The sequence below is a fragment of the Schistosoma mansoni genome, chromosome W (assembly GCF_000237925.1).
Source record: "Schistosoma mansoni strain Puerto Rico chromosome W, complete genome".
In the NCBI taxonomy this organism is placed as follows: domain Eukaryota; kingdom Metazoa; phylum Platyhelminthes; class Trematoda; order Strigeidida; family Schistosomatidae; genus Schistosoma; species Schistosoma mansoni.
The window spans coordinates 37776841-37793406 of NC_031502.1; the positions used below are offsets into that span (position 1 = coordinate 37776841).

The window sequence follows — 16566 nt, forward strand, 5'->3', positions numbered from 1 at the left end:
TTTTGAAACGAAAGTCAAGTTGCAAAATCTTTAAACTCTGTGTTATTCACCAACCTATGTTCCTTCGCTAGGGTACTAAATTATTGTGTTATTGAAATCAAATCATGTTCTCTCGCATGCTTACCACATTTGAACCCAATTACTATTTCGGTACCCAAACGACTCAAATGATAAATCCTAATCAAAAATGAACTGTATCTTGTACCAATTTTTTATTTTGGCTTGATCAGCGTGTCATTTGATTTAATCACGACTGGTAACCAGAACAATATTTGTTTAAAAACTGTTATCATAGTACAGATATGGGTTAGAGGAACGCAGGATATTCTAAATATTTTGATTGCCAGTTTGTCAAGTCTATCATCTATTATTGCACTCATTTTTAAACTGTTTTTTCTTGTATCATTTTTAGTTAAGTAGTGTATGGAAGTCATGTCAATCTAGTGAATCAGTAGTTGCACAAAAAAAGCGAGAACTCTGGTTAGTGCTGGTTTACTTTTTGTTTGTTTTATTTACTATGATTTAACTGGTTATTTCCTTCATTCATCTCGTTTGTATTTATTCTTTTCGTCATTAGGAAACGAAATTATGAGTCAGTCTAACTTAGACCACCACTGAAAACCCGAAATCACTGAGCGGCCTTTTAGTCCTATTATGGAACTCCAAAGCAGTGCGCACCGTCCAGACCCTCGGTCTGGCACATGAACGTCTAACCTCTAGACCCCTGGGTCGATATCCAATGATGTTTTTGTCTAACCTCGATTAGTTCACCGCCGCGACCGTGGATGCGCACTGTTGTAGAATCCAATTCTAAGACAAAATGGCCCCTCAGTGATTCCGCGTTTACAATAATGGTCTAGCTTAGATAATTTCATGATTTCAGTAAAATTCAGCGATCTCCACAACCCCATGCTCAAAATTGTTTTGCCTCGAACTTGAGCACTTTTCCTTTGCTATAGAAAGTTTTTATTTGTTTTTACATCTAAACTTTAATTGAATCAGTAAATTTTTTCTTAGAAGTATCATATCCTTATTAGTGTTTTCATTTACATTAAATTGCGGATTGCTTGATCATACTCTTCCCCTTTGATAATGCTCACTTCTTCAACATGAAATTCTTACTGCATCACCTATGAATAAGAGTACCCACATTTCAGTCATCTAAAATGTATTTTCAAACTCCATACCCACGGATTTGTGTTTGAATAACAAATCATTATCACAAGCGGATACATTTGAACTTGTACTTGATTATTGAGTTGCTGTAAACACGTTTTTACTTAAGTATAAATTCATTAGTTGTATATTTGTTAAAATGTTTTATGAGGTTAATATATGTATTAAATACCTGGGGGTGGTCGACACGAAACCATTTATTTATGCTTCATACTAGTTGGTGCTAGTCAACAAGGCATACCTGTAAATTGAAGGAAGCGATGCTGTTTGTGTATTTCAATTCGATCAATTGATTTGTTATTTTAACTCCGATAATATATAGTTTGTAGTTGTTGTTCTTATAGGATATCATTCGGCTTGTTTCATTTAAAGTGATTGATATTGGAAAAGATAAAAACTCTGAAAAATACTATTTGAAAAGAAGAAGTAATGAGTTCGAAGAGTTGAAAGTGTGAAATAATATTGAAGCTCAAAACTTTTGGGGATCATAAAATGGAAGTAATTTTGCGCATTGTGGTTGATTTTCAACCATATTACTCAGTGTTTCTTAATAGATTGTGTTGAGTTCCTATATTGTAGGAAGTTTTATTATCAACACCAACATGTAGAAGTAAACTATCTATGTAACATGTTTCAAATATTTGCAATATTTTTTCAAAAACTATTTACTTGCCATAGTGAACTTCTTATGGTCCTTAATTCTACATTAATTATCATTCAGTTGTTCTATTTAACCAGTGTTGAACTCTACGTTTTCCTACTTAAACACAGAGCTTGATTCTAACTTTTTGTATATTCTTAATTCTCTTACTGAATGTTATGTAATCTGGAATTCGTTGGATTGCATGTCTTCAATATTTACAAATAATTATCTCGTGATATTTTGATTACTTAGTTAATGATTGTACAGTAATTTTCTAATCACTTGTAAAATTATAATATTATGAAATACTACTGATAGATTAGCATCGTATATATTTATAGTAATGTGGAGCCATGGTGAAAAGTTTCAATGATAAGAAATATTCCATTGTTCTATTCGTCTCTTTTGTCTAGTTGTTTGGTTCAACGTGCTTATGAAATGGTTCTGTCGATAATTTTCTCTCAATCTACTATACTTTTGACAAGTCCATCTATTAGACTTATGGATAAACAATTACTTTTACGTGAATTAACTGCTGAATTGGTTAGTTTTTGTTTCATTTTCATTCATCATACTGCAATTTTCATAGTTCACATCATGAACTGATCTTTGCTAGGTAAGCGTTCATAACCTGGAGGTATTGGACATCTGCTTCGTCCTAGTATGGGACTCTTCAACAGTGGTCACCCATGAATCCGTTGAGGATCAAATCCAAGTAATCTGTCCTCGTGGCGGACACTTAGCCTCTAGATCATATCCACAACCCAGTAGTATACATGTCAAACTTCAATTAATTCGTGATATTGCTTCAGCATCTCTCATTAAATATGATTGAACTTCATCAGTTATAGTTTCTCAATAGGACACTCGAAATCTTATCTCGAAGTTAGTTAATAGTGAGCAAATGATTCATTTTAGCATAAGGGAGTTTGCCAAGATCATAGAACTTTCATAGTTTTCTGATTTCCGATATTCGTTTGCAATGCAAACGTTAAAAATCCTACAATCTCCACAAACTCGCATATATTGCTATTTTTAATATTCATGGCTGTTACGCTAACCGGAATATACATATATATCATGTAGGTATGCATGATCTAATTCTCGATTACCATATGAATAAGTAAATCTGCAACGTAGCGATGTTTTAACTAAATTTATTTCCAAAATGCACTAGTCGGTTCTTACCTGATTTTTTTCGGGATACTCAGTTAGTCTATAAGTTATGTAGAACCTGCGACAGATGTGCATCAGTTTAACCTGTCAAACAACATCAGCACAGCTATATAAAATTAACAAGACGAATACCTGGGTAGTAGAAGTAATAGGAGTACCAGTAGTTATAGATACGATTTGGTATAGACGATATAGTCTGTACTTACCTATATGGCACAACCTTGTAATGGTGGGGAAGAATAGTACCCAATATCAATGATTTTGTTAGATTCTTATTCTTTGAGCTTCATGATTATACCGCCGTACTCAGAGAATGTAATTCCTCCGAAATTAGCACAACAATTAGCGAATACATTGGGCTGATGTTGTTTTAATGTAGGTCTTTCTACTTTTTGTTCGAATATTTTACGTCGAGTAAGGCGGTAGTTGGGGGAGATAGATAATCTATCAGAATAGATTTCATTGGTTTTAATAGTATATGTTTTCCGTTCAAATTCGTATATGAACTCACGATTACTGCTTTGTACCCAGTTATGTTTTTTTTGTAATTTTTTTCGAAGAAAAACAATTTGAAATCACCCACTTATTATCTATAAATGAATAATTCTGTATAAATCATTCATAAAACCTATGGTTTGTGACTATAAATCTCCTGTTCTTGAACGTTTTGTAATATATATGGTTTTCTTATTTACGTTTTTCTAATTTTCAGATACCTGCTAATTTTTTCTACTCTGTATTTTACATTAATAGAAAGCTTGTCACTCTTTCGGTATATCTTTGCGTCGTACATCTTCTGTTGACATCCCTACCCACAATACTTTCTTACCCTCGAAGTCCAAGCAGTCGATCTTCCCAGTACACACTTACGTTTAAGTTCAGCATCTCCTCAAACCACGGCTTCGAGCTCAAGTCATTTACGGAATGCACCACCGCCTTTAGGTTCAACTATCCCATTAATGGATTCATCCAGCTTCGGTTTTGATAAAGCTGCTAATCGGTTCATAGAACTCTCACGTCTTAATTTGTAAATCTTTTTTTCATTTTCAAATGAATTCTTTTTCATTGAATTCCTAAAATAAATCTTTGTGTACATTTTTATATGTTTAGATTTATGTTACTTGGTATAAATGAATATTATTATGAATATTTTCTTTTTTACTGTAATCCAGTTAATTAAGTGCATTTGAGGTTGGGGTCCGCGTGACTATCGTAACCAATGGTTGGAGACTCTGTGTGACATGGCTCAGAATCGATCACAATGGCGTAGGTGTATACACTCTTTATCTTCCCTTAAACCTTGAGACTAAAATTGCTTCATATCTCTCTTCCTTCCTGTACTATATCCTTATATACAACCTATAATTTATATACTACTACCAACACCAAATTAACTACTATTAATCCGGTGTTGATCTTGTTGTGCTAACGAGGTACGGCAACTTGGACCGATGCATATATGTGCCTGGTCCTACGTTGTAGCTGACTGACTGAAGTGCATTTGAGTATCACTTTTAAGCTCGTTGATACGTTTAGTTTGTTTGCGTTTCAATAAACGAAACAACGATCTAAATTGAAGTACTTAAAATTAGTCACTCGAATAGTTGCAAAATATTTGAATTACTCATTAATCGATGCTCCCTAGTCTGAACTTGAGGGTGTACAACTTTTTGTCCGTATGTTTTTAACTTAAAAATCATGTGTTCAACGTTGCTTCGCATTGGCCGTGGAGCTGGAGCTAAGTGGTTAAATTATTCGAATTTTAGCCACTAAGTCTCTGGTCTGATCACCTCTCCACCTACTTCGGTCCAAGCAACCGGTAAGTATCAAAAGCTCTCAGAATTTGAGCATGCTTTGTAACCAAGCATTTAAATCTTTAAATCACAATTAGTAAATAGATGAATCAACATAAAGAAATTTTGTAAATGAAAAAAAACACTCGACTAAAAGTTATCTTGTAGTTTGTTGTGAATGACTCAATTAATGATGTGGTGGTATGTACTTGTTTGAAGTTTTGGTTCTTTAGATCAATTGTGAATTATTCGTATACAACATCATCGTCAAATTTATAAATGAGTCCAGTATAAAAAGTGTTTTCGACAAAACTATTCATTGTATGAACTCGAAATGGCATATTTATTTTGATGCATCTGTAATGAAAGTCTGAGATATTAGACATAAAATCCAACGACGAGATTTCTTTTGGATGAATTCATTATAAAACTATATATATATATATATATATATATATATATATATATATGGAGAGACTGAATAATGGAAGTTTTGCAGTTTCTGCAGGACATATCTTAATAAACAAGGAATATAAGAGTGATTAACTGATGAATGTACTTCGATGTGAATAAAGTGAGCTATTTAGAATAAATTTAAACCCTTAGTTTTTCGAATCGATTAACAGAAGTGTTATTTCAAACAATTAGAAGGGAGGAATTCCAAGGGACATTAAAAGTAATTTACAGGATAGGAATATTTTTACATACGGATGTTAACGAAGTGAAAATAAAATTGAAAATAATGATAGTTTAAGAAGACAATGGTATGGTATAGTTCTTCTGTAAACAGACCTTTGTCCTTGTTACATGTACAACGAATCTCTATAGTGCTGCTAAAAGTTTCAAATTAGAATAGCTTCAGATGAATTCTTCAAACGACCATAAAAATATTAAGCACATTAGTTGATATACAGAACACGCCACTAAAGGGAAAGTTTACAGATGCCATATTTCCACCATTTCAGCCATCCTTGTCCAAAAATACACTTTCGTTGAGTAAGTGTGAACTGTTGACACAGTCGTAAAAGATGAAGTTAGTTCGCCTTCCGCTCAAAAAATAAATAAAAGTTGTACGTTTCAGGAAAGAATATCATAATGTGTCATATTCAAAAAATACTATTTCTAACTTAAATAATTCACTTGAAATAACGAACTTTCACCGAACAGTAATTGGTAGAAAAATTCGAAAATTATTATTATAGATGCTATTTTTCAAAAGAAGTGCACAGTGTTATTTTCTGTTTATTATCAATTAAAACGTTGATAATTAGCTAAGCGAAAGTATACCACTTGTAAACTCCTAGGTTCAGTCAAATTCTATCGATCAAATGGAAGTTGAGGTCTGAAGATGAAAATACACTAGTCAACAAGTCCCAGTTAGTATTAAACTAAGAACCAGTTATTCCTGTTTATTTTCTGAGTCCACCAAATATACTGTCAATGTTTGGTCGCCGTCATTTTCGCTGTATTTTGATATATATTAGATGATTCGACGACTAAACAACATAAATATCATTAATGTCTTCAAAGGGAGCGTGGAATATGTGTCATAGGTCATCAGTTGCTGTCGAAGTACTTAACTGTTGAGTCACCGCGATTGGTACTTCTCTCAAGATTTGAAATATGCTTTGGTGATAGCTGCCAACTGGCATGAAGTCTAAAGCCAGGATTAAAGTGACTGTGTTTAGTTACCCTTGAGAAGTACCGAAGTAAAAAAACTTCATTTTTCAATCCGGGATGCTGAGTTTTTTTTGAAAAAATTTCCAATCTACTTTCTAGTTGATTATACCTATGATAGTATATCACTAAAAATGACTGGTCGGTGTTAACCTTACTGTTTATTTAGAATAGGTGGAGTAAAATCAATATGTGAAGAACTTTAACAATATATCAGTTTAATCATCCTAGAAAGTGTTATTATATATGTAAAAGTGAATTTCTAGGAAACAGCATAATGAAAATGGTTATAGAGATTGGATTGGGCTGATAAATCCAAAGGGGGATTAGCTTGAGTAGCTATATCGTTTTTAGCTTACGATATCATTACTAAACCAATTGAAACTTGATACCTGCTTATTATTGGAGTGGGACCTCGTTAACAGTCGCCTATGTACTGTTTGGCTAGACGGCTCAGTACGAACTCGGAAGGATAGGGACATACGTCGTTGCCTTTTTCTCGTTTATGCCTACGCTCCCACTGACCAACGATGGACTCAAATGGACCATATTGCCATCAGTCATCGTTGGAGAGGCGCGGTAGAAGATTGTCACTCGTACCGGAGTTCATGTTTAGGCTCTGATTATGCTTTAATATGAACACACATTTGATTGCGCCTCACTGGATTCAAACTAACCACATTAAGAAGACCCATTAGATTCGAAACTAGGGACGAAAAAGCCAAAAATAGATTCCACGAACAACTGAGGTCATACTTATGCAGTTCTGGAGACGAGGCTGACCGAGATGTTGCTTGGAAAGATATACGAATAACTGTGGAAACAGTATCGAAATCTATCAATGATTTGAACCAAATGGTTACGGAAAATCAATGAATTTCTACTAAATCTACTGCACTGATAGGTTCTCGTAAACTCATCCCATCAGACTCTCAATATGATGAACGAAAACAAATTAGATCTAGGTTAACCAAAAGTCTGAGGAACGATCGTGAGCAGTGGTGGGCAACGAAAGCAAAAGAGATGGAAAAGGCAGTGGCTGTAGGTAACAACAGACAGCTTTTCAGACTCATAAAAGAAACTGAAATTAAGAAGTCAAGTGTAAGTGAAACGATCTCGGAAAAATACGGCACTTTTATCTGCTCTCAGCTCAGACGTTCAGAGCGGTGGGCGGAACACTTTAGAGAAAAGTTTAGCTAACCTTCAGCTACTGTACAACTACCTACTATTCTCAGAAAACCTGAATGGAACAATGAAGTAGGTCCCCCGAACCTAGCTGAAGTTCAAAAGGCTATAGCTAATCTAAAATGAGGAAGAGCAGCTAGTCCAGATGGATTGGCTCCAGAGGTCTTCAAGTACGGCGGTCCAATTTTAACGATTAGGTCGGATAACATTTTAGCTAAAATCTGGAAACTGAATGTAATCCCATCTGACTGGTCGCAATCACTGATTGTCCCAATATATAAGAAGGGGTCAAAATCATCCTGTAATAACCATAAAGGGATTAGTGTGACTCACATGGCATCTAAAATACTAGCCTCAATAATTATCGGATGCCTAACTAAGACTCGTGAACTGCAAACACTAGAAATTCAGGCTGGCTTCAGACCTGGTCGTGGGTGTATTGACCACATATTCACCACTTACTAAGTTTTATAACACAGACATGCTTATCGGAGTCCGACAATTATAGTTTTTCTTGACTTTGACTCTGTAGACCGAGAGGTTCTGTTGCAGTGTCTGTCATTTAAAGGTGTACCTCAGAAGTACATAAACCATGTGAGGGCTCTTTACTCGAACACTACCAGTCGAATCTTTTATCTCGGAAGTCTGCTCAGCCCTGATGGGTTGGTGTCTGACGAAATCTACTTTACGGCTGCAACACGTGGCCATTCAGAGTAGACGATGCCCGTAAACTACTATTATTTGAACACAGATATCGTGGAAATATTGCTCGCATCTTCTGGGATCACCGGGTAAGTAATAGTGAGGTTAGACTCAGGGTATCAGGCAATGATGGTAAATCAGTTGACGAGGATGTGAATCTTCATCGACTGAGATGGTTGGGCAATGTGTTACATATGCCGGAACACCGATTATCAAGACGCGCAACGCTGACTAGTGATGGAATGGTTGGAAGTTAGGTGCGGTCAAACCAAAATGTGGCATCAGTGCTTGAAGTCAATAACTTCTGGTTTGAGCAATGTTGGTAGATGCAGACCACTTTTTTGGGGTTCACGCAACTATCGTAACCAGTTGGATAGTGGCTAGCAGTGGAATCCAGGACGCGCGTTTCGTCCTACTTGGGACTCGTCAGCTGGACGTACCTGCATCACAGAGGCTGTATCGAGGCAATACGCACAGTATGCACATATTGAATTAAACAACTGACCCCAACGATCATTATTGCCGTCATTCTTACAACTTCTAACAATTGTATTTGCTTTATCTTACAGTAGAAAAATGTTCAAATATAAAGAACTGGTTTATGTTTTACATCATTTCTTTGTGGAATACTTGAAATAAAATATTTAGTGTTTATACAATGACAATAAGTCTGTATTATATTAGCTTAAACGACATAATAAATTTCCAATCGCTCAAAAGATATAAATCAACATAGTTGAACTTAAAGAATAGTTAATTACAGATAATAATTACATTTTCATATTGTAATCATCAGTGAAATTAATCAGTATAAGCATACTGTGTATACAATGCATATAATAATTTGTTGATAATACAAAATGAAAATAATCTAAATGTCAAATTACTCGAAACATTTGTAATTATGTTGATGGTTCAATGTCTAGAACCCTAATTAGTTTAATTATGAAGGTTTCAATTTCGAGAAGTAAATTATTCTTCTACACAAATCTCAAAAATGAAATATTTGTTACTATGTAGTCAGATGTTGAAAGCATGAGTGATTTGAAGCTAGACCACCAAGGAAAACCTGGAAGCACTGGACGACCGTTTCGTCCTATTGTGGGACTCCTCCTCAGCAGTGCGCATCCACGATCTCGCCTCATGAGACTCGACCCCAGGACCTACCAGTCTCGCGCCAGAGCACTTAACCGATAGACCACTGAGCCGGCTTCTGGTGGTGTTATTGTTTAACTTCAACCAATCCACGAAGTTGAGCAACCGTTCACCACTTGTCTCCAGTGAGTTCCTATCTCACAACAGACATGGTTTGAACTTCACTGGTCACTGCTTCCCACAATACGACGAATCGGCCGTCCAGTGCTTCTAGGTTTTCCTTAGTGGTCTAGTTTCAGTTGACTCATGCTTTCAACTATGAGAATACTGAAATCTCCACAAAACCCCTTCTGATAATATAGTCAATAATTGTATTTAATTATATAAAGAATTTTCTTTATTTTAATAAATTTTAATCTTAGATTTAAAAGAAAACCATATTGAAATTGTAAGATTACTGTTGTTTGTTCATAGAGTAAGATAATTGTTTATCGGTTCTCCAGTGTTTGCTTGATAGATATTTTATCCACTTTTCAAATGTGTCTTCAAAGTAACCAATATTTCCGAAATAAAGAAAAGAAAAGGCAAGAAAACTAAATCATTTAGATAATTTTTTCATGATAGTTTATGTTATAATGCTTGGATTTTCTCGTATACATGAATGGGACGTTAATTTACCTCAGACGAATATCTACACTAGATTCCCTCCCAGTGTCTATTCTACAGGACTTCAACACAACTCAGATCAAGAACACATGATTAGCCTAACTGGGACGTAAATATATTTCCACACCAAAAACCGACAACAAGCCGACACAAGCCAACAACAATTAATAATATTAAGGGTAGGAGAATATATATACGCTTGTTAGACCATCTATAATCTGACTAAGCAAACAATCAATCAAAATCATCCTTGCACACACATCAGTTTTGTACAAATTCAAGGTAGTTTTTTATGAAACTAAATTAGTTAAAGAATAAAGTATTAGAAATACACTGAAGAATTGTTTCATCCTGATTAAGAACTCTTTAAGGATTTATACTTGATACTCTATACTGTATCGAATACATGACCTTTAAATCATTAATAATCTAGGTTTGAATTATCTCATGGTTGCTTCTCAAGACCGTATTTTAATCAGTCTTTATTGTCATTTATACAAACTGCCTTTTTATACCCTATATATGATAACTCAATTTCATACTCATCACAATATTAAGATAGTATTCATTGAACACGTTAGTAGCTTCATAGATCCAGTAGATAGGGCGATAACATGTTGGACGTTTGAAGTGAGTGACACTAAACTGGAGTCTTAGTATGAATTTTAGCACTTGGATTCAGGTACATTTAAATGATGATTCCTTAAGTTACTTCTTCTGTACTATGAGTAGTAAATAGTGTACATGACTAAATATAAGTCACTAACAATATGTTTGATAATTCATTTGCTTATTGTTTCTTTCGGTGATGAATATTAGTATAGAAACTTCCAGTTGTTAATTAGAAAAAGAGTTAAAGATAGCGGCAACAGTCAAATAAGAATAATAATCCCTAAAGTCTCTGAACTAATAAGCAAATAATTGACAATGAGAGAACGTTACTTTTCATGAAATTTGATACTTTCTAGGTTATTATCGTTGTGTAACTCTATCCATTCATATTTACATCTTTTATATATATATGGCACCATTAAACCCATATTGGACTAAAGGAATTTGAGACAAACTGTTGTCTCATTGAAATTTGAGAAATATAATGAGAGAGAATGAGTATGTGAGTTAGAACAACAAATGAAATGTTTTATCCAATGAAACTAAGGGTTAATCATATACCTATAAGAAATCTGATATCCTAACTAATTCCTACTACATACACTATAAAAGTAGGTTATATTAGGTCAGAATAAAGTATTCATTATTTCACCAGTTATACGAAGATCGGAAACTTTTTCAAAGTCTTACTCTGAAGCATAATTACTGTAAACGCTACTGCTTATATTTGAAACATTCACCACGCTAGATCATCAGTAGTTGACAATCTTCTACAAACGGACAATGAATTCAACTACTGATGATAAAACTACTCTTACTGAAATTAATGAAAGTCCTATAACTGAGTCTAATCCACCAACCACTTCTTCATGTCACAACTCTTTCATTAATTCATCATCTTCACCATCGTCTTCATGTGCTACAGATTTATGTGCTTGGTGTCAAAAACCAAATCTTCAAACTTATAAATATAGTTCATTTTATCAGTCTGTTAGTTTAAACAATACTAAATATAAAATAAAACCTGTTCCAGTTTGTTGTTCACAAATATGTTTTGATAATTTACGTCGTGCTTATTTCAAAAATCGTCGCCATCAATTAAACAATCAATTATTAAATGAAATACCTGCTATGGTAATTTCTGGTCGATTGCCATATACATCAGATTCGGATAAAGAAAAAACCGATGGTAAAAGACAATCAAATTTATCTTATCATTCAAATACGAGTTGCAGCCCACCAGTTACCATTACTAATACTACTACTAATAATAATAAATTATCATCAAAGAAACGATTACATAATCAATATTCTGAGCAACAGCATCATCTATCACAGGATACTTTTCTTAAATCTTCTACAAATAATTCTCAATTTCAACAGAAATCTTTAAATGAAAAGTCAAATTATGATTTATTTTCAAATTTCCAACTATATTCACAATTATACAACTATATAAACAAGAATAATATTGAAATGTCTATTCCATTATATGATTATATTATACAACGTCTTGATATGAATCAATTTATAAATAATTTGAAAAGTATCATAAATATAGATCATATTCCTAGGACAACTATAATTAATACAAATACTACTGACAGTACTACTACTACTACTACTAACAATATTGATCATGATATAAACATGAATCCTATAACTATTGATAATTTGAATAATGAATTAATCCATTCAAATTTAGAACATAATAGTCAATTAAATTATTCAAATATAGAAATTATGAATATAATAAATCAATTATTAATATCATCAATTAAAAATGATAATCATATAATTAACAATGAAATGATACATACTACTGCTACTACTACTACTACTAATAATAATAATAATAATAATAATAATGATCTAAATTGTTTAAATCAGTTATTTATTATCCCAATACCTATACCAATATTTAAAATGGCACCAAATTTATTAAATATTTTACATCACTATGGTTATCATTCAATGAATTCATGTAAATATAATAATAATAATAATAAACAATTGAATAATAAAGATGCAATGACTCAAACAATAAATTTAAACAAAATTAATAATGAATATAAACAAACTAATGAATTTAATAAAACAGAATTAATTCATTATTTAAATAAAAATAATGAAAAAGCATTAGATTTAAGTTCAACAAATTTAAAAATACCTCCTTATTTAAATAAACAATGTTTTAAACAATTAAAACAACAATCTTTTAATTATAAATATCAAAATCAAAAAAAATTATATTCTAATAAAAAATTATCAAAACAAATATATTTTTCTGGTATATATAAATTAATTCATCCTATAACAAAACATTGTTATACAGTTAAAATTATACCAATTAAACGATAGTTAATTATATAATAATAATGAATATGTAAATATATTTGTATATTTTGAAATTTAAAAACAAAATAAGAACTAATGAACAATAGTTCAATGTTCAATATATTACTTTCGGATCGTTTAAAGATGCTCATCATATTAAAAGATTAATATTTGGATGGAAAAAATAATTCTTTCGACATATTCTTTTCAGGTTCTACAATTCTATATTCAAGTTAATAATCTGAGAAAAATGATCAGGTTAGGTGTAAAGTATATGTGACCCATATTTGTTCTGATCATGGATCTTAAATTTTCACTTAACATATATACAGATTCAAATTAACAATCTATATGAGTTATATCAACATTACCAACTTTATATAAGAACTTTCGTCTAAATTAGAGCGAACGGTTTCACTGTACTTGGGTGCCGAGTTGATGTAAGACTTTAAATAGAATAATATATTTGTAAAATCTCAGCTAATGAAAAGCTTGGACCAGGTTGCCAGGTGAAACGTTGGATTTACTTCAAATTCATTCACTGAGATTTTACAAATATATTCTTCCTATTTAATTAAAAGTTTTATTCTATTTTGTTTGATAATCCTAAATTTACATACATTAAACGACGTACTTTGTCTTTAACCTGGCCATTTTTTCGGATTATAAAGTTGGATATATAATTGTAGAAGCTGGAGAGAATTAATCGAAAAGAATATTCTTTGTTTAAATATTAGTCAATTAATTACTTTTGATTTATAATGTTTACTTAACATTTAATATGAATATAATTAAAGTTTTTTTTTGAATCTATTTAATCTGAAATTAGTTGTTTTCAATTTATAAACACGGATATTATTCTGTTTAAATATATTGAATTCAATGAATTCATAAATTTTTTCAGTGATTTTACAACGGATGTTATTCTGTAACGAAAATTGTTATATGTCAAACTTAGATTTTTAGTATGTCGCGTAATACTTGAGCACTCGAACGCTATAACCCTACCAAGTCGTAAAATGAGAAGACATAAGACTAGTAAGTAGAAATGTTATTCCAAACAGTGTCAAGTATAGTACAAAAATATCATGTATTTATAGTTTTTTGGCCTAAAGTAACTCATCCATTCGGATAGCCAATAGGCACATAGTAGGTCCTCCTTATTCATATAATAGGGAAGCTACACATCGACATTCTAGAATGCTCCTCTAGCGGTGATTGGATGGAATGTCTTCGGCTCTTGCTGGGCTTCTTGAGTTTGCTAACGAGCCATCCTTACACTTCCCGTCTTTTGAAAGATCCGGAGTTGGTATCATGATTTTAAATTTCCCCAATCTATCCTGATATACCCAAGTTACCATTAATGTAACATTATTTAAAACATATTTGTCACATTAAACAGAGAATCCACCAGAACTGATTAGGTCGTGAAGATCGAAAACATTTAATTTGAAGTCACTAGCGTCTGATTCTTCTGTAACAGTTTCCTTGAATTTATTCGGAACCTCGTTAGTAGATAATGAATCATTGGGATAATTAGTATCTCGTGGAATTTTATGAATGGTAGCTTTGAAACCAATATGGTGTATATATTTCCTATTATATAGTTGTTAAGTAACTAAAGTATCCATATTCCTGTCCCTCTTATCATAAGCTTTGTTTTAACCTATAGACTATTATTATATGATTTACAATTCTTGAGTTATCCCCAGTCCATTAATTACCGTTCCCCTTATTCACAGTCACATTTGGCCAAATCTTGTACAAATGTTATTTTCTATTTTATGGTACGATGTGGTCAGTTTGATTGGTATATAAACCCAGTATGTTTGAGAATAATGATTCATATTGCAGAGGCTGGTATTTGTGTTCTGGACTTAACTGGCTGGGCTAGGCAGAAAGCAGAACTGATAAGTACTCAAGACTGCTCATACAGTTTTCGTGTATCACTGGTCCAATCGAAAATTCGCTTATCTCTAATAGGCGGGTACAAGATAATAACAATTGCTCAGGCACGCACTTTTGTTTTCCTTTATTATGCACATCACCATCTTAACAAAGTTATAATTTGTAATCTTATCTAAGTATCAACATACTGTTGATCTAGTTAAACATAAGCTACTTGTCAATGATAACGGTTTCTTTCTGCAAACATTAGAAGAATTAATTGAGTTATAAGAGTAATGTGAAAGTGAGTGTTATCGTTTTAGTTCAAGAGGAGTAAGTCATAAAAATTGAAATCAACAATCGGTTAAACACCTGGATTATTGATCTACTGTTTTAAAAATACTTTTCCTTACATTTACTGATGAGGATTCTTTGCATAGTATAGGCGTATAGTTATTCCTCGTCAGACAATGCCATTCGTGGAAGTTATTAAAAAAACTATGATGAATGAATTAAGTCGAGGACAAGTCTGCATTAAACAGTCATTCAGCCATATGCAGTAGTTGATCTACAAATATATCAGAAACAATCGTATTCAGTAAATCTACAATTCCACAATAAAACTAAGTCACAAAAAATACAAATGAAATTTATTATGAAGCCAAAAAATATGATTCGATTATCATTTTACTGGAAACCTAATTACAGATATATTCAAATAAACCGAAAAAAGAAGATAGACTGCAATCAACTAGTTTATTGATTACCCAATTAAAAAAACAATAATTTTTCCTTTATCCTCTCTATCGCGAACGACTTAAATATTGTGGTGTGGTCTACTTATATCCATATAAGTAGTCTATGGTGTTGGTCAGACATAGAATGTATTTTGGAAGAAGACCGATGAGGAATGAACTGAAATGAAGCGCAATCGTTTGGAAAATGCATGAACAATGGAATTAGAGAAGAAACAGTGAAGATTGAGACAATTGGTTGTTAATTTGCAAATTAACTGTTCATTGTATAGTTATCAGAATTTACTGAGATAGTCTGTAATTTTTGCTTAAATACATTCGATTGTCCCAACCAGTGTTCTGTTCACTACAATATCAGGTACTAAGTTGTTTTCAATCTTATCTCTTTTTTTGACAAATTCACTGAAGAAGCTAAAATTATATGGAAAATGTTGAAAATACTTACAATTAATGTTAATTCATTACTTCTTTTAGTGAACCTACTCATTGTAGTATTATGGAAAATTCGAACAAAATATTTCATGAGTTAAGATATCATGTATTTTATTTAGAGCTTAGGTATATAACATTACAATTGGAGAGATTTAAGAGTTGTTTTACTATAGTAAAATGTAAATTGATGAAGTTAAAATTAAAATGGGGTTTTAGAAATAATTTGTTCTACTGATCTTCTTCATTTTGTTCAATATTCCATCTGTTCAAAAAATTTAATATTATGTAAAATTAAATTCACCTAGTATTATTTGTTTGAATCTTCCCATTGATGCTTAGGACTGCAACTGGTCAGTCTCTTATTAGCATACGTGCACACCGTGTGTATTGCCTCGATATAGCCTAAATTCACAAGCATGGTAAGCAAAAA

General features: G+C 32.4%; 2 protein-coding genes across 2 annotated transcripts in view; both read left to right on the top strand.

Annotated features, from left to right (window-relative positions):
- The window catches only part of Smp_157220 (hypothetical protein), a gene marked incomplete at both ends in the record, with an annotated part of 39873 nt that extends 35847 nt beyond the window's left edge, over window positions 1-4026 (top strand). Inside the window, 4 exon segments of the mRNA XM_018789603.1 lie at window positions 413-480; window positions 2233-2362; window positions 3748-3795; window positions 3799-4026. Coding sequence (XP_018655029.1) covers window positions 413-480; window positions 2233-2362; window positions 3748-3795; window positions 3799-4026 — 474 coding nt within the window.
- Window positions 4027-11508: 7482 nt separating this feature from the next.
- Smp_157210 (hypothetical protein) lies at window positions 11509-13086 on the top strand (the record flags this gene model as incomplete). The annotated part of the gene is made up of 1 exon (XM_018789604.1): window positions 11509-13086. The coding sequence occupies one exon, from the start codon at window positions 11509-11511 to the stop codon at window positions 13084-13086; it is 1578 nt and encodes a 525-aa protein (XP_018655030.1).
- Between the last annotated feature and the right edge of the window lie 3480 nt (window positions 13087-16566).